The 24175-nt window shown below is 41.9% G+C and overlaps 1 protein-coding gene across 1 annotated transcript; it reads left to right on the top strand.

Moving 5' to 3' along the window:
• The first annotated feature begins 607 nt into the window (after positions 1-607).
• On the top strand, positions 608-24047 carry LOC131233863 (5-methyltetrahydropteroyltriglutamate--homocysteine methyltransferase 2-like). The gene is made up of 14 exons (XM_058230688.1): positions 608-881; positions 11971-12359; positions 13248-13335; positions 13445-13572; positions 13677-13868; positions 13977-14179; positions 14503-14666; positions 14749-14829; positions 14945-15111; positions 17964-18069; positions 18164-18414; positions 18506-18578; positions 19092-19220; positions 23581-24047. Exons 1-14 carry the CDS (start codon positions 780-782, stop codon positions 23959-23961), a joined length of 2454 nt encoding a protein of 817 aa, XP_058086671.1. The 5' UTR covers positions 608-779; the 3' UTR covers positions 23962-24047.
• Positions 24048-24175: the final 128 nt, after the last annotated feature.

Genomic DNA, 24175 nt, shown 5'->3' with positions numbered 1-24175 from the left:
CATAGCGCCTGCCACCAGGGATATGCAATCCGCTTCCATTGGCGTTCATTCGGAAACGGATTGGCTACTCCCCCTGACACCAGCTCCGTGGCTGGTGGTCGGTGCTCGGTGGGGCCCACCATAATATATGTCTTTCATCCATTTTGTTCGTCAATTTTTAAAGATCATTTTATTTCTTGATCCCAAAAATGAGAGGGATATAAATCTCAGGTGGACCACACCACATGAAAACAATAGTGATTGGATATCAACCATTAAAATACTTCTAAGGCCTAATATACTGTTTATTAGATATCCAATATGTTGATTAGGTCATACAGGCCCAGATGAAGAGAAACAACAAATATCAGCTTGATCCAAAACTTTTATGGCCCCCAAAATGTTTTTAATGGTCAACCCTCATTCAACACTGTTTCCTGTAATGTGGTTCACCTGAGATTTGGATATACCTCATTTTTGGAATCACAACGTAAAATGATCCGTAAAAACAGATGGATGGCATGGATGAAACACATACATCATGGTGGGGCCCATATAGCACCGACCACCACCACCAGCCATTGGCTGGTGTCAGGGGGAGTAGCCAATCCGTTCCCCGTTCATGAGTGCCTGCGTGTCAAGCTTCACGATCTACTGGAGCATCGATCGCAGCTCCCGAACTTGGGCGGTCCGGTAATTCTCCGAACTTTAGTGGCAATTTTCGATTTCAGCAGTAGCTATTTTCAAACAGCATACACCCTTCTGAAAGCGCTCGAAGCAGGCAGCAGCAGGAGCGACGCATGTTGCGTATAAAACCCTCGCTTCTCTCTTCTTCTTCAGCTCGGCTCCATCGCTCTCTGCATGTCTCTTCCGATTCATCTCACTTTCTCCCTTTCAGGAAGGTAGATTCGATGCATTTGAATGGTCTTTTTCTCTTCCTGTTTCGATGACAAGACTTCTCCTCTGTTCCCTTTCTTTTGTGTGTGTGTGTGTTTTGGTGTTGAGGTGGATTTACAAGGTTGTAGAGTACTGTTTTGGTTTTCAGTTTGTGAAATTGGAGGCGATATTTCTATGATCAAGCCGTTGATATGATGGGCCTCATACCCGATTGCCTATTAATGCATTTAGATTCAAAGAACAGAAACTGGGTTTAGAGTACTGTTTGGTTCTTCAGTTTGCGCAATTTGGGCCCATGTTTTTGTGATCCAAACCGTTGATACGATGGGCCTCACTGCCGGTTGCCTATTAACACAATCAGATTCAAAGAACAGAAACTAAGTTGTAGTGTACTGTTTGGGTTTTTAGGTTGTGCAACTGGGGTCAATGTTTCTGGGATCCAAACTGTTGGTATGATGGGCTTCACTGCTGGTTGCTTATTAATGCATTCAGATTCAAAGAACAGAGACTAAGTGCAAAATGGATGTGATAGGGACAATCTATGCTGCAGATCATGATGACCAAATGTCCTTGGTGGACATGTTATATTGCCTTCGTTAATTAATGATGTCATCTTAAACACATGACCATTGGTTGAGCAGAAGATCGCTTCTTCGAGATGTCCTTGACAACTTGAGATTGGATACATGTTGGTTGATTGGGGAGAGTTGTGACCCATGGATCTCAGTACCCTGATGACCATGACTGTTACAAGTACTTGTGACACACCTATGGACATCATGTTATGAGATGTACGGTCATCTTGTTTGCTGGGACTGTCTTCAGTGAGGATGGATAGTCTCCACCATCGGGATGAACTTAGTGTTGATGTGCCTTCTTCCCTCACCCCACATACGAGTGTTTGTGTGCCATGGATATAGGCTGGACAGTCTCCACCATCGGGATCAACTTAGTGTTGGCATGCCTTAAAAGAAAAATAGTATTTTTTTTTTTGAAAGGTTACAAATATCATTAAACCAAAACAAAAACACTAAAAAGAAAAGGAAAAAAAACAACAACAAAAACAAGAACAACAAAGGGCAACACTAAGATAGCGTCAGCCCTTAAGCAAGGAACAAGAAATCCTCTTCCCTTAGGCAGTTAGCGTAAGTGGCCCACTCAACCACCAAGGTCGAAACTTTGAGAGAAACAGAATCGGCCAAGGAGGAACAATTTCTAAAACATCTATCATTTCTCTTGACCCAAACTGACCACCAGATAGCAGGAAGGACCATCCTCCAAATCTAGGTCCTCATCTTCCCAATTCTAAAGCCATGCCATGCTTGGATGAGGAGATCCACCGAGCTAGAGGTGCACCAATTGATTTGGAATCTTCTAGTGAAGACTGCCCATATTTGAGAGACGAAAGGGCAGTGGATTAATAAGTGATCTATGGACTCCGCGTTCTTCATGCAACAAAGACAAACATTGGGGAGGATCATCCCTCTTTTTTCCAAATTGTCAATGGTGAGGATCTTCTTATTGACAACCAGCCAAGCAAACGCTGCAATTTTGGGGGGCGCAGAGGAGGACCAAACCAGAGCTGAAGGGAGGGGAGCTTCAGGGAGCTGAGGGCGCATAATCCTCTTGTAAAAAGGCTAACAGAGAAGGAAGAGGACTTCTCCATATTCCAAATAGTTCTGTCATCCTTGTCAGGACTGGGGGAAGCTTTGTAAATGCGATCTAACAGATTGGCCAGAATTGGAATCTCCCAGTCTTCCAAATTTCTTCTGCACTAGACTACCCACTCCGTCTTCCCACCCATAACAGAGTAACTGTCGGCGATGCTGATATCTTTGTTTGAGGCTATCTGATAGATTGAAGGAAAGGCATCTTTAAGGGGCCTGTTACCAACCCATTGGTCCTTCCAGAATCTGATTCTGTCTTCCCTTTCTAACTCGAAACCGATGCCTTTGAAAACCTCATTTTGAATGCGAAGGATACCTTTCCAGATGTTGGAAGCTCTATATGCTGATGAAGGATTAGTCCACCACCTCCCTGGCGAGCAGCCATATTTGCTCTTGATCAGAGAATTTCATAAGTTGCTGTCTTCTGAGCACAGTCTCCATATCCACTTGCCAAGGAGAGCCTTGTTCATACACCTGAGATCTCTAATACCTGCTCCACCGTCACTCTGATGCCTGTAAACGTGCTTCCAGCCAATCAAGTGCATTCTTTTCTTGTCCTCTTTGCCATGTCATAAAAAATCACGACGCAGCTTGTCGATGGAGGCCAACACTGAATGAGGACTTTTGAATAAGGACATAAAATAAATGGGGAGATTGGAAAGGGCAGATTTGATGAGGGTTAGGCGACCTCTGAGGGAAAGAAAGCGACATTGCCATTTGGCCAGGAACTTATCGAACCTGTTGACGACCTTGTTCCAAGCCGCTTTAGGAGGAGCACCAATACAAAGCGGAAGGCCAACGTAGGAGGTCGGAAATGAACCTACACGACAACCAAAACGTTTCGCAAATGAGAGGGCTTCGCCATCTTCCAGATTGACCCCATATATCTTGGATTTTCCCATATTAACCCGCAGGCCAGATACTGCCTCGAAGCATCGAATGGTTGTGTGCAGGTTGTCCATCTTATCGGAGGAAGCCTCTGAAAAAATCAGGATGTCGTTTGCAAATTGCACGTGGGAAATCGGGCTGCCCAAACCTTCTATTTTGATACCACATAGAATACCTTTTGCCTCGCCTTTTAGAAGCATGCAGGATAGAGCTTCCACCCACTAGGAGAAAAAGGAAGAGCGACAAGGGGTCCCCCTGTCTAAGACCCTCCTGCCTTTGAAAAATCCCTTCGGCGAACCATTGAGCAACATAGAGAAAGACGGCGACCGAATACATTCGGCGATCCAACTACTCCATCTTGCCCCGAACCTCATCCGCTGCATCATATAAAGGAAGAAGTCCCAGACAATGTGATCGTAAGCCTTCTCTACGTCCAGGCTGTAGAAGATACTCTTTAAGCCAGATCTGGAGGCGGAGTGGAGACATTCATTGGCGATGAGGGCACAGTCCACTATTTGTCTGCTGGGAATGAACGCACATTGGTTAGGAGAAATAATCGAACCAATTACCTTCTTTAACCTGGTGGCCAACACCTTTGCCAGGATTTTGTAAGGACTGCCGATGTGGCTGATGGGGCGGAACTCATTGAAGGAAGCTGCTCCCGGGATCTTGGGTATGAGAGCGATGAAGGAGGAGCCGAGATCTTTGGACAATTTGCTTTTGACGTGGAATTCCTCCATAAAAGCCATCACGTCCGATTTAAGCATCTCCCAAAAGTGGCTGAAGAATTGGATCGGGAATCCGTCAGGGCCGGGAGCCTTGTCACCTTGGAGGGCATTGATATCCGCACTAACCTCTTCCGAAGAGAAGGGAGATTCCAAGGATCGAGCTTCCTCAGAGGAGAGGGAATTGACCTGAAGGTTGTCTAGGCGGGGTCTAATCCATTGGTCGTCTTTGAGAAGCCTGCTGAAATGGGAGACTGCCTCTGTTTCAATCGAATTTTGGTCTTCAATACAAGACTCGTTGATCAAAATGCTGCTAATCTTGTTAGCGCTGGAATGCATGTTAGCGAGGCTGTGGAAGAATTTGAGTTTCAGTCCCTTGCATTGGATGGTTGAGCTTCCATTGCAGCATCATTTGATCTTCTCTAATATACTAGAGTTCTCTTTTATCGAGATTAACGTTGGAACATTTTTTGGTTCCATAACTTTCTTACAGGTTTTACTATCATTAGCAAATTAGTTAGTATCAATTAATTGCATGGCTTGAAGACTAATATGAGTTTGACTTGTTTTCGGTGGTCATTAATGCTGGCTGTGCAGTGCTGACCATCCCAGAAGGTATTTACTTGTATTGGTTGAGTCATCCTTTATGGATCTATCACAGTCAATGCACACCGGTTCCACAATGGCCTTAGGTGCCGTTTGTTAAACTGAAAAGTAAGGTCTGAAAATTAATTTTATTACTGAAAACTTAGAGTGCTGAATTTTAATACTTTTAAGTACTGAAAAATCTGTTTGGTAATTTAGTTGAAAAAAGTCATGACATATGAAATTAAGTGCTTTTTCATAAAAATCTGTTTGGTGAGCACAAACCATAAATATCTGAAAATTTGCAATTTGTCATATTTGCCCATACTGTCTCAATTTCCATCTTTTGTAGAGTATGAGACAAAATATGTTATTGGCATGCCAACAAATTTGGCATACCTATTCCCAATTCACATACATCTTTCAAACATAACCTTTGAATTGATGGATCATGCATTGTCTTCTTCTTAATAGAACAATCATTACCCTTTGGTTAGGGTCCTTGAATTGGACCATTAAACATCTCATATTTAATTGAAAAATGCCAATTTGAAGGTTAGGATCATCTAATATTCATTTATTTATTATTATTTGCATGATCCATCTATAGTGGGCCCTGTGTTAATAGCATTGTTGATCATGAAACTGGTGGGCCCACCTATACGAATAAAATCTGAGATATGAACCATACTTAGGTGGAGCATCATATAACTCTCCTTGTCAAGAGATGACTCACAATGCGTGATGACATGGCACACTAGCAAATATTGAGTCATTCATCTCTAGGGTCCCGCCTACAACATGCTTTTGGTCCAATGACCTTGAACAAAAAAACATGCTTTGGTTTGAAAAAAATATTCTTGTCTTGTTGAATAAATTGGCCACACATGTATAGTTTTTTTTTTTTTTTATAGGTGCGCCACGCCACCAAATATTATAATCCGTCATTCAACAATTTCTAGGTTAAGCAATCAACCATCCGATTGATGGCTTTCAATCACCACTTTTCCCGTGTTGTCATCTACATAAGATTTGGATCGGCCCCTTTTTTGGTCTCATACCCTAAAATAAGCTGGCAAAATGGATGGACGACGTGGATAATACACACACATCATGGTGGGGCCCACATAACACTATCATGTACAATCCATATAACCTAAGTGTTCATGCCATCCCTTGGCCATCCAAAAAAATTTGAGATGGCCTACCTTGATGTCTATGTGAAATTTGCATCGTCCCACCATTTTACTAGCTTATTTTAGGGCATGAGCCCAAAAATGAAGCTGATCCAAATCTCAAGTGGACCACACCATAGGAAATAGTGGTAATTGAATACCCCACCTTGATTTTTATATGCCATCCAAACCATTTATAAGGTCATTAGCACTAGGATGAACTGAAAACACAAAAGACTTATTTTGATACAAAACATTTGTGGCTATATGAATGTTTCAACAGTGGTTGTTCAATCCCCACTGTTTCTTCTCATGTGGCCCACTTGAGTTTTGGATTTGCCTCTTTTTTTGTTGCATGTCCTAAAATGAGCTAGCAAAAAGTATAGATGGAGTGGATTTCTCACAAATATTACAGTGGACCCAACTTATCTTCCTAGCGTAGGAACTTCCAGAGAAATGCTTTTGGCAAGAAATCCACCTCCGCAATCGTTGCCCACAATCCATGTCAGTAGCAACCTTGGCACAGTATTGTCGGCACCACCATGATGTATGTGTTAGATTCACACCGTCTATCCATTTTTTAGATCATTTTAGGTCATGAGCCCAAAAATGAGACAAATTCAAAGCTCAAGTGTACCAAACCATAGAAAACAGTGGGGATTGAATGCCTGACATTGAAAACTTCTTGGGCCACAAAAGTTTTGGATCAAGCAAATATTTTTGTTTTCCTTTCATCTAGGTCTGTGTGACCTTATGAACAGATTTGATGGCAAATAAATATCATGGTGGCCCTAAGAAGGTTTCAATGGTCCTCACAGCTTTTTGTCGTGTGGTCCACTTGAGCTTTGGGGCTGCCTATTTTTTGGTTCATGCTGTAAAATGATTTAGCAAAATGGATGGATGGTGTGGATATAACACATGCATCATGATGGGGGCCAAAGAACTTTGCCACGTCAACACGCCTTCCACCCTACGCAGTCAGCCCCACGAAAGCCCAAGGGTAAAATTGCCATTTACAAAAACTTTTAACTCAAAATCACTTACTGCATTTCGCATTAAGCAGGAAGAGGGAAGCTTAAAAAAATCTGTATTTTTTCAGTGAAAATCGGAAGTAAGCACCTAGTTTTTTTTTTTTTGTTTGTTTACGAACAATCTGAATCAGGGAAATGACTGAAAATAGCCCATTTTAGTGATAGGGTCTGAAAATAAGTTTTACCAAACAGGCCCTTAGTTGTATGTATGACAACCATTTTGGATGGAGACAGAAACATTACATTAATAAGCTGTCAGAATTATTAATCTCCCAAAAACAAAAAAAAAGCCGTCAACATTATGGGTGAATTTATTGAAAGAATTGGTGCATGAATATTTCATAAATTTTCTCTTTTCTCTTTCATCCATGTTTCTTGAGATTTATTTCTGAAATTTTGTAAGTGGATTCCACATGGTTCAGCAGGGTCATATGAGCCAACTTGGTTTTGTTCACGGTCGAGTCAGCCACTGATTACAAAACTCAAAACTCAAAAGCTTGGTTGAGTGTGGTCCGTGGCATTAATCTTTCCACTTCCATTGCTCATAGTTACTAGAAATCTTAATAACCTAGGGTTGGGATTTCCACTTCCATTGCTCATAGTTACTAGAAATCTTAACAGCCTTGGGTTGGGATTTCTTTTTTGTCTCTTCCATTTAATGGAAGATTCTTCGTAGTTCCATAGTTTTTTTTTTTGAAAGATGAGATTATATTAACAAGGAAACAAAGGAACAACACAAAAGAGAGTAGAAAGAAAAACAAGAAAAGAAAACCCGGACCAATAGACAAGTTCCTAGAATTCAAACCCCACAACAGAGTTCCCAGAACTCAAAACCCAATTCCAAACAAATTCAAGGAGCCCACTCCTTAATCCACTGAACCGTTTGACAAAGGACCCCGCCAGGAGGAGTGGATATATCCTCAAAACATTGACTATTCCTTTCAAGCCAGAGGCCCTAACTAGCAGCCAGAAAACCAATCTTCCATCTCTCTTTTCCTAGCTTTCCTCCTCCCCCAACTTCCTAAGATCGAAGGTGATCATGAATGTGAGCCAACACAACCCAAGCCACATTAGCCTGCTGAAGAATGCCATTCAAGATGAGAGAGGAGAAAGGGTAGTGGATGAATGTATGGTCAACAGACTTTGCATTTGCCATACAAAGGGAGCAAACATTCGGAAGAATGAGGCCTCTCTTCTAGAGATTATCGATGGTCGGGACGCGGTTTCTTGCAGCCAACCAAAGAAAGCCAAGGTGGTGTAGAAGGTCTTGACAGAGAACACTGTAGGTCCAGACCTATAGTGTAGGAGGAGCTTCAGGGGAAGCCAAGGTGGTGTAGAAGGTCTAGACAGAGAACATCCCAGACATGGTAGGGGAACAGGCAATGGAACATTCAGCCTTTGGGTTAATAACAAATTCCTGCAACCAGGAAAGGAGGGATATCAACTTCTCTATTTCATTGTCTCCGAAATTCCTACGAAACTTAGGGGACCAAGATCCACCTGAGCCATTCAAGGAATAACATGCAGCCATAGAGGCATGAAGGGAGGAAGAGATACGGGCCAAGGCAGGGAAGGAAGATGCAATGGATGGGAGATCACACCAGGGGTCCAACCAGAATAAGACATTATTACCATTTCCCACGAAGAACGTGATGCATTGGAACACTAAAGCACCTACCCTATGGATCTCTTTCCATATATTAGACATTCTATAGGTGGATGAGTTTTTTTTTTTTTTTTTTAATATATTATTTATTATTTATTTATTTATTTTTAATCTCCAACCACCTTGATCAACCCCATACTTGGCTCTGATAACAACTTTCCACAAGGCCTCACCCGAAGCAAATCGCCAAGTCCACTTGCCAAGAAGGGAAGAATTAACTAAATCTTCGCTGTATACCTGCACCGCCTTCCCATGTAGGCTTACAGACCTCATCCCACCTAAGCAGAGGAAACTTTCTGGAGAGGGACCCTCCTTGCCACGGGAAATTCCTCCGCAGCTTGTCGATCTTGGTCAACACCGAATTAGGACAACAAAACAAATACAAAATAAGCAGAGAAATTGGATAGGCAGTCTTTAATGACAGAGAATCTCCCACCCAAAGAAAGAAGGTTGCATTTCCATGGGAAAGTTTCCTCTCCATCCTTTCAAGGACAATATCCCAAAGATGCAGGGCAGGGTTGCCAATACAAAGAGGAAGCTCCATATAGGTGGAGGGAAGAGTTCCCACTCAACAGCCAAAAGCAGAGGCGAGCAACGCCACTTTAGGCTTTTCGAGGTGAATTCCGAAAAATTCACTTTTGGCTATGTTAATCTTAAGCCCTGACACCACTTTAAATCAGCATATAGTCATGGCTAAGTAGTCCACAAAGGAATAAATTAAGTGGCACCAAGGCTCAAGAGCAGTCTGCCTCAAAGAGGGGGGTAAAAATACAAAATTCTTCCATGGAATAGCTAGCGCCCGAGCAATGTGTAACTCAATTTCTTCTACAGTGGTTGAGGGTGTGAGATTAACTCAAAAAAATCATATCTCAGATGTTGTGGACTTCTATTCTCGTTTACTGTCGGATGAAAATTTGGATAGACCTTTGGTGGACAACCTTTCCTTTGGCCAAATCTCTTCTAAGGACAGAGAGACTCTGGAAAGACCCTTCTTCCTGGAAGAGGGACATAGCCGGGGGTCCCGACTGTTAGACCAAGGAAATATAATGTTGCTCATAGGAAGGTTAACCAAATTGTGCTTACGAATCCATTTGGAAAACCTCCACATACTAGCCGAGACCCTGTCTTCGTTAAGTTTCTCATCAACAAAACGGGTGGCATTAAAGGCCCCCGCAATATACCAAGGGAGCTGCCATCTGTCCCAAATAGATGACAGCTCCGCCTAGAAGGAGGCACGGAGAGGGAGACGGTTGGGGCCATATATATTAGAGAAAATCAAACGGAAGCCCGAAGAGGATTCAGAAAATACTAAGTTAACAGAGAACTTACCTGACCAACTTTCTTCCTTTCTCTGGGTTGCAAGATCCCACATAACAAGAATGCACCTCGTAGAACTTGAAGCATTGAGAGTTTCCCACTCCACCCCCTTATGACTCCAGATAGATATAACTAACTTTCTGTCCACCGATCGAAGCTTAGATTCTTGTAAAATAATCAAACGGGCCTTCGATTTGTTACATGTTTACTTCACTATTGATAGCTTGAGAGGGCAACCCAATCCTCGAACATTCTATGAAAGGATCTTGATGGGGAAACGATCCTGCCCTTTCTCCCCCTTCTGTCAGTTCGAGGAATAGCATCTTCCCCAACGTCAAGTTATGCTCCCAAATTAGTTAGTTCTCTATTACTTTTAATCAAATTGGGAGTGCCCTTTGAGGAACTGAATAAAGAGATAACAATCCCTCTTTTTGGGGTCCTTACTCATGGCTTGGTGGTAGACTCACAAGAGTTTCAACACGAGGTCATGGGTTCTAGTACCCACCGTGGTGAAATCCCACTGTGGTATGAGTGCGTGGGTGTGTGTGGGGTGTGGGTGCATGTGTAAAAGAAAAAAAAACCCTATTTCTGCCATCAAACAAAAGAGAGCTATGTAATCTTCATCCCTTTCCCCAAAGACAATTCCAAGAAGCCTTCCAATATGACGAATGGCGTCCTTTACCCAACTTTTCTCTTTAATGAGGGCCAAAAGATTATCTATATGGTTTTGGGAGAGGCCTGGATGGTTGGGAGGACATGGAGGGAGAGAGCCACCATTAAATTTGAAAGAAGCCCTAATAGGGGAAACTACCAAGGCTTTTGACAATAAACCCTGATGATACTATCCCAACTCTAGAGTTCGAGAATCATTCCTACCTTCCGGTGAACCTAGAGAGTAAAAAACCAATGGACAAGAAACTATAGCCAGCGGACCGACCTTTTGCAAGCCAGATGAATCAGAGTTCTGAAGGCCTTTGTAGATTTCTGGAATCACCAAGGGAGGAGAGGAGGGGATATGAAACATCTTTGGAGTGTAAGGGGATGCATGAGATTGATGAGATTGTAGATGAGGAGAAGAGGAAGCATTACAGTCATCTACTTGAGGTGATTGTTGGAAAAAGCGGAATGAGTGCGGTGACGTGGCATCATCCAGATCGTTATTGGAAATATCTTCTGACACAGAGGAAGACATGTCAGATTGCGGAGCAGTGGATTGGGAGTTTTTGAGATCAGATTCAGATTGCCCCTGCCCTAACACGTGGAAGCCTGTAACGACAGTTAGCGGCTTCTTTGAATCCGTAACATCATGCAGGGGGTATTTGTCAGCCCTATTGGAGGAGCCCACCGTTTGAAGAGGTGGTTCCAGATTATCAACACCTGTCTCCTCGTGCCCCTCACCATTGCTTTTCTTAGAAGATGAAGGGAGGATAGTAGGAGACATGGCCTTCACATTTAAATCTGCCTGCGGACGGATCTGAAGAGATCTCTCAAGCGAGGAATTCGAGACAAGCCTCAGGAACGCGATGCTCTCCTCATCCCAATCCAAGACCAGAGAACGATCCTCAAGCGTCATTGGGGGTAAAATCTCGTGCGACGATAAATTCCCGTTCCGAAGGTTCGGTTCAAATGATTCAGCTGCGGGTAGGACTAGCATCGAATGGGGAATATCCATTGTCCAATAATCCGCGACCTCGGCCACCGGAGCGTCCGTGGGCTGAGGACAAAATTTAGGCTGGAAACAAGGGCGGGAAATCGTAGTTCTATAGTTAAATGCCTCAAATTTCAAGAGTTTCTGATGGATTTGATTTAGCAGCAGTTTTAATGAAAATGTCTCTGTTTCTTCATCTACATTCTTGTTAGACTACCTGGATTAAATAGTTGGTTTTCATTGTCGTTATCCACTCTGCTATTATGGGAAATTTCGGCTAGTTGTTTATTTCAATGATTTTAATTTTGTACTCGTTTAGCATAATTGTTGCATGATTAGCAGTAGTTTCTTGTCTAGTCTGCAACACACTCTTATTTTTCTTATCTTAGCAGCTTGGTTGTAGATTTTTCCGAATGGGTCACATAAAAGCCATGGCTTCACATGTTGTTGGATATCCTCGTATGGGGCCAAAGAGAGAGCTTAAATTTGCTCTCGAATCATTTTGGGATGGAAAGAGTACTGCTGAAGAGCTGCAGAAGGTTGCCAAGGATCTGAGGATCTCAATCTGGAAACAAATGGCTGATGCAGGAACCAAATTCATTCCTAGCAACACCTTTTCATACTATGATCAGGTCTTAGATACTACGGCCATGCTTGGGGCGGTTCCGCCAAGATATGGATGGGCTGGAGGAGAGATTGGCTTTGATGTCTACTTCTCCATGGCCAGAGGGAATGCAACTCTTCCTGCTATGGAAATGACCAAATGGTTTGATACCAACTAGTAAGTCCATCTCATTTTCTTTTACTAACAACCTCGTCACTCTTGTGCCATCTGATGACTGAAGTTTCCATTACCAGTGACTTATATGTGTCTTTGTGTCTTGTGACTGTTGATGTACACTGACCTTCTTTGAGATTCCAAATAGGTATATCGTGGAGTTTGGGAAATTTACTGTTGCACCGATCTCCTCTTCAATAAGATTCCTGTGATCCTACTGAGCTCATCTGGACTTACTGGGGCCTGCCTAGAGTCACTCACTGACTTTACTTTGTTAGTGGGCAAGGATAAAGTGCTTGTGATTGACAATCTTTGGAAAAAAGAACATGATGCTCACAAGTCACAAATATGTGCATCATGTGCCTTTACGATGCTGAATCGGCTGACCATTTATTATTAGATGGATCTATGTGACTGCTATATGGGGGTGATTTCTTGATCTTTTCAATTGCTGCTGGATGATGCCCTTTTCCAATGGCCAGAATGGCATGGGGATGGTGTTGGGCCTAAAGGGAGCTTTTGTGGAGACATTCACATCTAGTAGTATGTGGTTGATTTGGGCTGAGCATAATAATTGTTGCTTCAGCAGCTGTCTCCTTAGTTCTGATGAGTTGTTTAGGAAAGCCAAGCAGGACGTGGTGGCTTGGGCCTTGTCTCTTAAGCCATTTGTTGGATGCTCTTTTGAATATTTGATTCTTTGTGATCTGCTTAGATGAATTTTGCTGGGCGTTGATTTCTCATCTTCATCCTTTTTTTTCTTCTTCTTTTAGATAGCCCCTCTCTCTCTCTCTCTAAAAACTGTTGCATTGATGTGCTTTTATCATAAAGAACAGTTACCCTTCTGCACAAATGCTATCGTTAATGCATGACGAATGTGTATATCTGAACCAGCCATTACATAGTGCCTGAACTGGGACCTGACCTTAAATTCTCCTATGCTTCTCACAAGGTGGTGTCCGAATACAAGGAAGCTAAGGAGGTAGATTATGTGCAATTACTTCTTTTTTCTACCAGGCTACTAACATATGACAGCATTTTTCGGTCAAATTCTACACACTTCAGTGATATGTTCTATGGCCATTCTGCAGATTGGAGTTGAGACTGTCCCAGTTCTTGTTGGTCCTGTTTCATACCTGTTGCTGTCAAAGCCGGCAAAGGGTGTGGAGAAATCATTTTCTCCTCTGTCTTTGCTTGGGAAGATCATTCCAGTTTACAAGTTAGCTCTCTCCTCAAAGTAGCCGTGGTGTTTTGAGTGAAGGCAATAAATTTGTTAGATTTAGGCAATTGATTCTTTTTCTTGTTTTCTACTGATCAATGCAGAGAGGTTTTGGCTGACTTGAAAGCAGCTGGGGCTACTTGGGTGCAGTTTGATGAGCCAACGCTTGTGCTGGATTTGGACTTTCATCAACTGAAAGCATTTACAGATGCTTATTTACAGATGGAAGAGTCCTTATCTGGTCTGAAGGTTATTGTTGAGACCTACTTTGCTGATGTGCCGGCCGGAGCATATAAGTCTGTTGGCATTTTATATCCAATATTATTAGTTCATCATGATCTGCTTGATTTAGCCTTTCTTCACCATCTTGTTTGACCTGACCCAGTTCACTGACCTGGTTGTAGGACTATCACGTCATTGAAGGGCATCTCGGCTATTGGGTTTGATCTGGTTCGTGGAGAGAAGACCCTTGAATTGATCGAGAGTTTGGGTTTTCCTTCCAGCAAGTATCTGTTTGCTGGAGTTGTTGACGGTCGTAACATTTGGGCTAATGATCTCACAGCATCTCTTAAGACATTGAAAGCTCTTGAGAGCAAGGTTGGCAAAGGTATACACATTTCATGAGTTCTAGATTTGTTAGAGATAAGCTGTCTATGATTTTGAAATCACTGAATATGTTGTTAACAAAATCAGTAAAATCATCTGTCACAATCTATGTTTACTTATTTTAGCATGGAAATGGTTTCTTAAGTTTGTTCCATCAAGTTGATGCCGTTTTTTCAGAATATCAGTTTTTATTTCTAATTTCTTTGGCCGTAGCTGCCTAATTCCTACATATTTTGGGTTTTGTTTTTCATGTCTTTGTAACTGTGACTTTTCTAGTCTATCAAAATTGATACCTAAACTTTGCATGGTGCTTGTCAATTGCAGAAAAGCTTGTAGTTTCCACTTCCTGTTCCCTTCTGCACACTGCTGTTGATCTAGTCAATGAAATAAAACTGGATAGCGAAATCAAATCTTGGCTGGCCTTTGCTGCACAGAAAATACTTGAGGTGAATGCCTTGGCGAATGCATTGAATGGTCAGAAGGATGAGGTATGAATAATTCCTTAGACTGTCCTTTAGTGCTTGCAGTCATTGTTGATTCCACAACTGTTGTCATATACTACATTTTCAGGCCTTCTTTTCTGCCAATGTGGCTGCCCAAGCTTCCAGAAAATCATCTCCTCAGGTGAATGATGAGGCAGTTAAGAAGGCTGTAAGTATTGGCGATATCATCTACCCTTTCTTTCTTCTTTTATTTTATTTTCTTCCCATTCTGTCTTTGCTAATTTTTTATAAGTATTTTCTGCTCTCAATGTCATAAACTTCAGGCATCTGCTTTGAGGGGCTCTGACCATCGCCGTGCTACACCAGTGACCACTAGACTTGACGCACAGCAGAAAAAGCTGAACCTTCCCATTCTTCCAACCACGACGATTGGATCTTTCCCACAAACTATGGATCTCAGGAGAGTCCGCCGTGAATACAAAGCTAACAAGTGAGTTTTCGCTTAGAATGAAAATTTATCTTTAGTTATTTAAATATGGAATTCTTTCATACATTTATAGAATTCGAGCTGGGTAGAAGAAATGGAGATGCACCCCTAGAGTTTTATGTGATCGTCGTGTACCACTCCAACTGAAGGGGAAATTTTATAGAATGGCTATAAGACCAGCCATGCTTTATGAGACAGAATGTTGGACAGTTAAGGAACAACATGTTTATTTTTTAGAAACATGACAACTTTATTAAAAATGGCAAAGCCGAAAGAAAAAGAACAGCAAACAACAAAAAAATTACAAACAAAGAGAACAAAAAATTTTCAGAGGCTGCAGCCCAACCCAAAGAACTACATTAGCAAGGGCCGAAGAGAAAACACTCTTGGAGGAACCACATTGATCTCAGAAACATCTGTTATTCCTTTCGGCCCAAATAGCCCACAAACCAGCAAAAAGGAACAGTCTCTACCTCTTCTTTGAGGCTGCCACTAGGCCTCCATGCCATTGAACAAACAGGTCAGCTATCGACTCTGGGAGTACCCAACTGACTTCAAAGTGCTCCAGTACACTGTTCCAGAACTCCCTTGAGAAGGGGCAATGAATAAATAAATGATTCACTGTTTCTTCCTCTCTCCAACAGAGATAACATGCATTGACAATGACAAGACCCCTTCTCCGCAGGTTATCGATAGTTAGGGTTCTATTCCACCCCACAAGCCAAGCAAAGGCCGACACTTTAGATGGAGCACCATAGGACCAAATCGGAAAAGTACGAGCCTTTGCATAAACTTAGACATAACCTGATAATCGACAAAATAGAGATTGGACTGAAAATTTTCCAGATTTCGAGAATGTCCAATATATCGAATCATCCTCATCCGTTAGAATGACTCCCGAGATATGATGAAGCAACTCCAACAATTCGCCCACTTCCTCCTCCCAAAGATCTCTTTTGCAATGAGGCACCCAAATACCTGATTGAAAATCAAAGCAAGATGCTACTGAAGCATCTAGATCTGAGGCTACCTCTACTAACCTTGGGAATCGAGTAAAAATGGTTCGTTTCCTATCCAATTGTCTTTCCAGAATCTAACCTTGGACTCATTTCCCACTTGAAAACCCGCCCCACTAATGACCTGACCCAAGGGGTCATAATAGATCTCCACACTGACGGCCCTTTGTATAGAGGAATACTCTTCGACCACCACCCCAACCCCTCAACCCCATATTTTCGAACCAATACTTCTTTCCACAAACCCCCATACTTTGCCCCGAACCTCCAAATCCACTTTCCCAAAAGAGCCTGATTCATAAATTCCAGTTCCCGAATGCCCACTCCCCCTTCCTCCTTTGGGCGACATATATCAGCCCACTTTGTGAGATGAATTTCTGTTTAGACTCCCCACCCTGCCATAAAAAGGTCCTTTGAAGTTGATCCAAAATTGAGAGCACTCCTTTAGGACACTTGAATAAGGGCAAAAATTAAAGAGGGAGATTAGAGAACACCATTTTAATGAGAAGAATTCTTCCACCCAAGGATAAGGATTTGCTCTTCCACGAAGTTAAATCTTCTTTGAAATCTTTCAACAACTAGATGCTATTGTGGCTTATTTAATCTTCCAATGCACAATGGAAGGCCTAAATAAGATGAAGGGAAAGATCCCACCTTACAACCAAGCAAATGAGCAAAAGATTCCACTTTCTCCCTCGATAGGTTGATACCTAGCAATTCCGATATATGAAGATTTACCGGAAGACCCAAAATTGTTTCGAAGCAAAATATTGCCTTATTGAGATTATCAACTTGATCAACCTCCGCATTACAAAAAAGAATAGTATCGTCCGCAAACTAAAGATTTGACACCTGAAAGTCCCCTCCGCCCACTTTGAATCTGCAAAATAAACTTTCTTGAACCCCCTCAGATAACATCATGCTAAGTGCTTCCGCCATCACAATGAAAAGAAAGGGGGATAGAGGATCTCCTTGCCTTAGACCCCTAGAGGATTTAAAATAACCTTGTGGAGAGCCATTGATTAGGATTGAAAACTTAGCTGAGCCCAAACATTCCTTAATCCAGCTCCTCCAATTAACTCTGCAGCCCATACGATCCAACAAGTAGTCTAGAAATGCTCATTCCACATGATCATAAGCATTCTCCAAATCTGGCTTACACACAACTCCCCTACTACTTTCCTTGTACTGCAAATTGACAACTTCATTAGCGATAAGTGAACTTTCCAAAATCTGCCTACCTTCAATAAAAGCCCCCTGCTCTTTGTAGGATGGCTGAAATGAGGATGTTGAGATGGATGAGTGGCAAGACAAGGAAGGATAGAATTAGAAAAGAATGCATTCAAGGGAGCTTAGGAGTAGCACCAATAGGTAATAAGATGAGGGAAACTAGACATGGATGATTTGATTGTGTGCAACGGAGACAATGAACTGCATCAATTAGGAGTGAGTGGGTACAAATTGGAGGCTCTAAAAGGGCAAGAAGAAGGCCTAAAAAGATGTGGGTGGAGGTAGTAAGAAAAGACTGACCTATGGTCTAATAAGCTGTGGCCCTTGATAGTGGAATGGCGGATCAGGATTCATGTAGCTGACCCCAATTAGTTGCTATAAGGCTTAGATGATGATGGTGATTTACAAAGTTTTGTTGTTGCTGAGTCTCCTAAAGAAGGACCACTTTTTCCCTCCCCAACCATCTCGTTTATTTTATTTCGCTTCCCACTCTATTATTCTTATCAAAATATCATGAGGACCAATCATATTGATCAATTTCAGAATTATTTATATTCTTTGTTTTAAAAAATAAATCAGATCCTAGTCCTAGCTTCTATAATAATGCAGGATCTCAGAGGAAGAATATGTGAAGGCTATCAAAGAGGAAATCAATAAGGTTGTCAAGTTACAAGAAGAACTGGGTATTGACGTTCTTGTGCATGGAGAGCCCGAGGTAAGAATAACTTAATAAACTGCAATCAGATGATTCAGTTGAGTTTCCTCACCTGATTTTACATGATGACATGTGACTGGTCGGAATGTTACAGAGGAATGACATGGTGGAATACTTTGGTGAGCAGTTGAAAGGCTTTGCCTTCACTATTAATGGGTGGGTTCAGTCATATGGTTCACGCTGTGTAAAACCACCAATCATCTATGGCGATGTAAGCCGCCCCAACCCCATGACTGTTTTCTGGTCCACAGCTGCACAGAGCATGACTGCCCGTCCAATGAAGGGAATGCTGACTGGGCCTGTCACGATTCTCAATTGGTCATTTGTGAGGAATGACCAACCTAGGTTGGTTGCCTTCTCCGCTTATAGTCTATGTTGTTAATTCTCGGACTGTTCCTTTGTGTTCTTCTAGGAGATTCTTATTACTTGTCTTCAGGTTTGAAACTTGTTACCAGATTGCATTGGCTATAAAAGACGAGGTTGAAGATCTGGAATCAGCTGGGATTCAGGTCAGTGTCTTTATAGAATTTGGGTTTGGATCTCTATCTTGCCATTATTGGTAAGGGATATATCATATATGCAATGGATAAAGAATAAAAAATGTATCAAAATTAGATAACTTAGAGAACCGCCTTTGCTCAAATTTTGGGAAGCAATTGAAATTCGACAATCCCGTGGTCGAACTATCCAAGCTCTTGCAGCAAGTATGGTAATTAAGCTGGGTGCTTTCATTAATGTAAGACATCGAAATAACCCCAAATTGCATTTTACCCATTGCAAGTGTCGAGTCAAACAAATTTCATTATCATCTGTGTAAATTGTCAGAATTGACTAGGGGGATAACTGGTCTGGCCTGCCAGTTTCTGATGCTGGTCAGATAGGGTTTTTGCTCAGGTCTGTAATAGAGGCCCGTGGGTCTGGTATGCCCTAATTTAGAAGCCCAATTGATAAACAGGTCTTGCTGGGGCAACTTAAATTTCTGTAAACTCAGAACTGACAGTAAATTTTCTATGAATATCCAGGTGATCCAGATTGATGAAGCTGCACTGCGTGAAGGCCTGCCATTGCGCAACTCAGATCAGGCCTTCTACCTGGACTGGGCTGTCCATTCATTCAGGATAACAAACTGTGGCGTCAAGGACACCACTCAGGTTCCTTCTCTTTCTCCACCTTTGATCTCCACTACATAACTAGGACCTGCAACCATATAAAACTAGCCCATGTGGTTTGCACCTTTTCCATGTCGAGATGGAAATCAGGACAGCTTTAATCTGTTTTTCCCTTGTTTTGAGGGAGTTAATGTAGTAGTTATCCATTGCTCCAAGGATGCTGTAAGTTTCTCTCCTAGTTGCACAAGGACACAGGATGGCCCACTATCTGGCCCATTTGGTACAACGTACTTTTCATGGGTCACTGAGAGAAATCATAGCGATTGGACAGTTCTAACCATACAGTCACTGCTTATGGCACAGATGGTCAAGGTTCAACCTCTAAGCCTGATCCCAACTAGTTGGTGTTGGCAATACACCCTAGCATGAGTTTGGAATGTCATATCGTTTGGATTCATGTTTGAAGTTATGGTATAAGTTTGACACTGACTTCCAACATGACACAACCCTCCTTTATTGGGGATAGGGAACGGCAATGAGAGCATAAAACTCCCACGCAATGTTTGTAATATTAGTATCGTTACATGTATCGCTGGCTGGGGGTAAGGCAACATGTATCGATATTGTTGATACCCAGAAGTGTATTGTTGACTGAGGGAAACATGGGGAAAATGGTGGGATTTTTTAGTGGAACTTGAGGAGATGCTAAAATTACATACATGTGCATAAGTGGAGAAAGGCCATGTTAGCAACTCTTTGGACCATTTGGGGGGAGAGACAATCGTTGCTTTAGAAACGTGGTTGGGCTTGTTTCAGTAGCAAGCAGCAAGGTGTTCTCTCTTTTAAGGGACTGGGACCCTGGCTACAGTTGTATATGGGTGTTTTCTTCCCACTTCCTTGCTGTATTTTTTCATCTTTCCTTTTAATATAAAATTTTCACCTCAAAAAAAAAAAAAAAAAGGATAAAAAAAATTGCAAAAAAAAAATCCATATTTTTTTTGAAAGATGAAACTTTCATTAAAAGGCCACAGCCAAAATATAAAAAGAATGGAAAAAACGAAACGGAGAGACCCGATACTACAACCAACCCTTAGGGAAAGAAAAAGACCTATCTATGCCGAAAACCCAATCCATTACTAAAGATTTTACCCTCCTGAAAACCAAAAACCCTCATTCACTGTTGTTCTTAAACACACGCATGTTTCTTTCTAACTATAAAGCCCACAAAACCACTAGAGAGATCATTCTCGAAATCCTTTTCTTTGATGTCCCTGAACCCCCTCTACGCCATGAAAGGAGAAAGACGTCTATCGAATCCGGGAGCACCCAAGAAACCCCAAAAAGTTGGAAAAAAGAGACCACACCTCTTTGGCAAAAGAAAAATGGAGAAAAAGGTGATTAATCGTTTCCGCATCACGCAAACAAAGCAAACAGGCATCCGGAAGAACCATATTCCTCTTACGAAGATTGTCAATTGTGAGCACCTTGTTCCTGCCGACTAGTCATCCCAAAACTGCTATCTTCAACGGAGTACCATATTGCCAAACAAAAGTTGTTGATGCAATTTCTTCGTCCCCTTGCATCTTCGTCTCCCCCCCCCCACCCCCCCCTCGCATAGGAACCTATAAAAGGATTTAACTAAAAAAATTTCTGATTTATCCTTTAACCATCTTAAAGAATCCGTTCTAGTAGCAACCAGATACACCTTACCCAACCACTGCAAGAGCAAAGAAAATTCTTGAATTTCTTCCCCCAAATTCCTTGTACACCGAGGAGACCAAATTACTTTGTCTCCTCTCCATTAAAAACAACTACTAACCTTGACATTTACATCATTTGCTAACCCCACTAATCTAGGGAACCTAACCCTCAAAGGAGTATCACCTAATCATATATCCTCCAAAAACCAAATATTTTCCCCATTCCCCAACTCTAAACCTATCCCTCCCAAACCTTTTGTTTTAAAGGTGCCATTGACCTCCATAAAGATGAAGCCATAAAGAGCAAAGAAGATTTGGTCCACCACCCTGACTCATCTAGGCCATATTTCTTTTCAATCATAACCCTCCAACGAGCTCCCCCTTTAGACCTAAATATCCCTGGCAACACTATATTCATCTCCTCTAACCTTCTAAAACACACCCCTCCTCGATCACACGGTTTACACACCTCCCACTTTAAAAGATGAAACTTATGATTCTCTTCTGAACCTTTCCACGCAAAATCTCTTCGGCGCTTTTCCAAGACATTTAAAACCGACTTTGGACACTTGAAGAGAAACATAAAATAGACTAGAAGGTTAGACATAGAGGCTTGAATCAAAGTGAATCTCCCGCCCTTAGATAGATATGATAATATCCATTTAAACATCTTCCTCTCACAACACTCTATAACTGAATCCCACGTCTTACCTGTTTGCTAATACATAAAGGAAGCCCAAGATACGTGGTCGGAAAAAATCCCTCCCTACATCTGAAAATGGAAGCAGAAAACATGATTTCTTCTTTTGAAAGGCCCACTCCAAGAATCTCGCTTTTGCTAATGTTCACCTTCAAACTGGAAACTACCTTGAAACTGACAATAATCGACCAGAAATTTTGCACTTTGAACTCATCTACCTTACAAAACAAAATTGTATCATCTGCATGCTAAAGATGAGAAATCTGAAAATTTGATCTATCCACCCCCAAACCTTCCACCAAGCCCATCTCTTCTCCTCTCTCTCTAACATTTTACTTAGAGCCTCCATCACTGAAATGAAAGGTTAAGGAGATAACGGATCACCTTGTCGAAGCCCTCTAGAAGCAAAGAAGTAACCCTTAGGCAAACCACTAACCAGAATCAAGAATTTTGCCAACGTAACACGCTTGGATCCAAGCTCACTGTTTAACCCCACAACCCAATCTCCTCAACATGTAATCAAGAAATACCCAATCCACATGATCATATGCTTTTTCGATATCGAGTTTGCAAACAACTCCTCTTTCCCCTCCTGTTACGGGAATCTATGCAATCATTTGCTAATAAGGGCCCATCAACAATCTGTCTCCCATCGACAAAAGCTCCTTGAGATGCCAAAATAATCTCCCCCAACACCAAACGAAATCTAGAAGCCAACACCTTTGCCAAGATTTTATAAGGACCACCAAGCAAACTAATAGGATGAAAATCGTGAAGGCTTTTGGCCCCTTCCTTCTTAGGAATTAAGGCAATGAACAAAACCCTTGTTTTTGTTGCTATAAAATCCTTTTCAAAAAATTCGTTCATAAATTGAAGCTCATCCCCTCTAAACAACTCCCAAAATTTCTGAGAAAAGGCTAACGGAAAACCATATGGGCTCGGGGCTTTATCACCACCCAGCTCTGCCACTGCTTTCTTCACTTCTCCGGAAAAGAGTTGCTCCAAAAAGACCGTCTTATTTGTCGAAATACAATAAAAAATTAAATCATCAAGTGGGGGCCGATTCCAACCATCTTTTGATAAAGGATTCTTGTAAAACTGTACTATAGCCCACACATTTTCTCCTTCCCCTCTAGTCTCACTCCATTTTCCGATAAAACTTTAATCTTGTTTGAGTGCACTCTAGCACTAGCAACTGCATGAAAAAAAGCCCTCGATCTTTGATGCCATTTAATCTCTTCCTTCTGAAGTCTTGCATCTTACTTCGCATCGAAAACTTCCCGCCATAATCTCTCCTCCTCCGACAATTGCCCCGATTCCTCTTTGACATCCAATCTATGAATTTCCTAAAGCCGAAGAAGGGATTCCTCCCCCCCGACCTTACCACACCTCTTTCTTTCTTTTTGGCAAAGGGAAAAACCTGCCCACCATTCCACTATCTTCTCCATGAAGCCTTCCACTTCTAACCAAGAGAGCTCAAATCTGAAGGGAATAGGACCACAATTTTCTTCATCAATCTCTAACAAAAAGATGCATATATAATAAGTTCCTATTTAATGGGGGCTTAAAAGCATGCGATGTCGTAAGAAATCAGTGTAATAGTAACTAAAATGAGTTTATATAATACAAATGCAGATACGAAACAATAACTAAAACAACTAAAGACCAAAGGAACTAAAAAACATCGCTCTGACCCTCTCTCATATCCACATGGAATTACGAGGTGGCTTAAAGTTTTCATCTCCATCCATCCATCCATCCATTGACCCATGCATGAATTCATACGCGCATAAAATGACACACACACACACACACACACACACACACACAAACACATGCATGATCCACACACACACACACACCATTTTTCTTTACCAAACTCAAAGCACTCCCCATCCATATGCACATGGGTTCCACAAATCTATCTATATAAGCACTTAATCCAAATTTGTGATCTCCTTTTGGGCGATTACTTAACAGCTGAATGCTTCTCGGTATGTAGATCCATACTCACATGTGCTATTCCAACTTTAACGACATCATCCATTCCATCATTGGCATGGATTCTGATGTCATCACGATTGAGAACTCAAGGTCAGATGAGAAACTCCTTTCAGTTTTCCGGGAAGGCGTGAAGTATCATGCAGGCATTGGACCCGGGGTCTACGACATCCACTCACCCCGTATCCCGATGACGGAAGAAATTGCTGATCGGATAAAAAAGATGCTGGCTGTCCTTGACATGAATGTTCTCTGGGTGAACCCTGACTGCGGTCTGAAGACCAGGAAGTACACCGAAGTTAAACCGGCCTTGACCAACATGGTGGCTGCAGCAAAGCTGCTCCGATCTCAGTTGGCTGAGTGCCAAGTGAGACAGTTGTGAATAGAGAATGAAAATCATTAGGAAAATAGATTTTTTGATCACTGTACGATACATTTTCGTTTGCATAGAGAATTGTTTTTGGCTCAGCCGTGTATTCAGTTTGATGTGGCCCAGCTTGCTTTATTTATTTTTATTTTTTATTTAATTTTATTTTGCAAGGGAAGAGTACGACCTGCATATGCCTGGCTCTGCACTCAACAATTCCCTTTATCTG

This window comes from Magnolia sinica, chromosome 18, assembly GCF_029962835.1.
Source record: "Magnolia sinica isolate HGM2019 chromosome 18, MsV1, whole genome shotgun sequence".
Lineage (NCBI taxonomy): Eukaryota > Viridiplantae > Streptophyta > Magnoliopsida > Magnoliales > Magnoliaceae > Magnolia > Magnolia sinica.
This window is presented reverse-complemented; position numbering and strand designations above follow the sequence as displayed.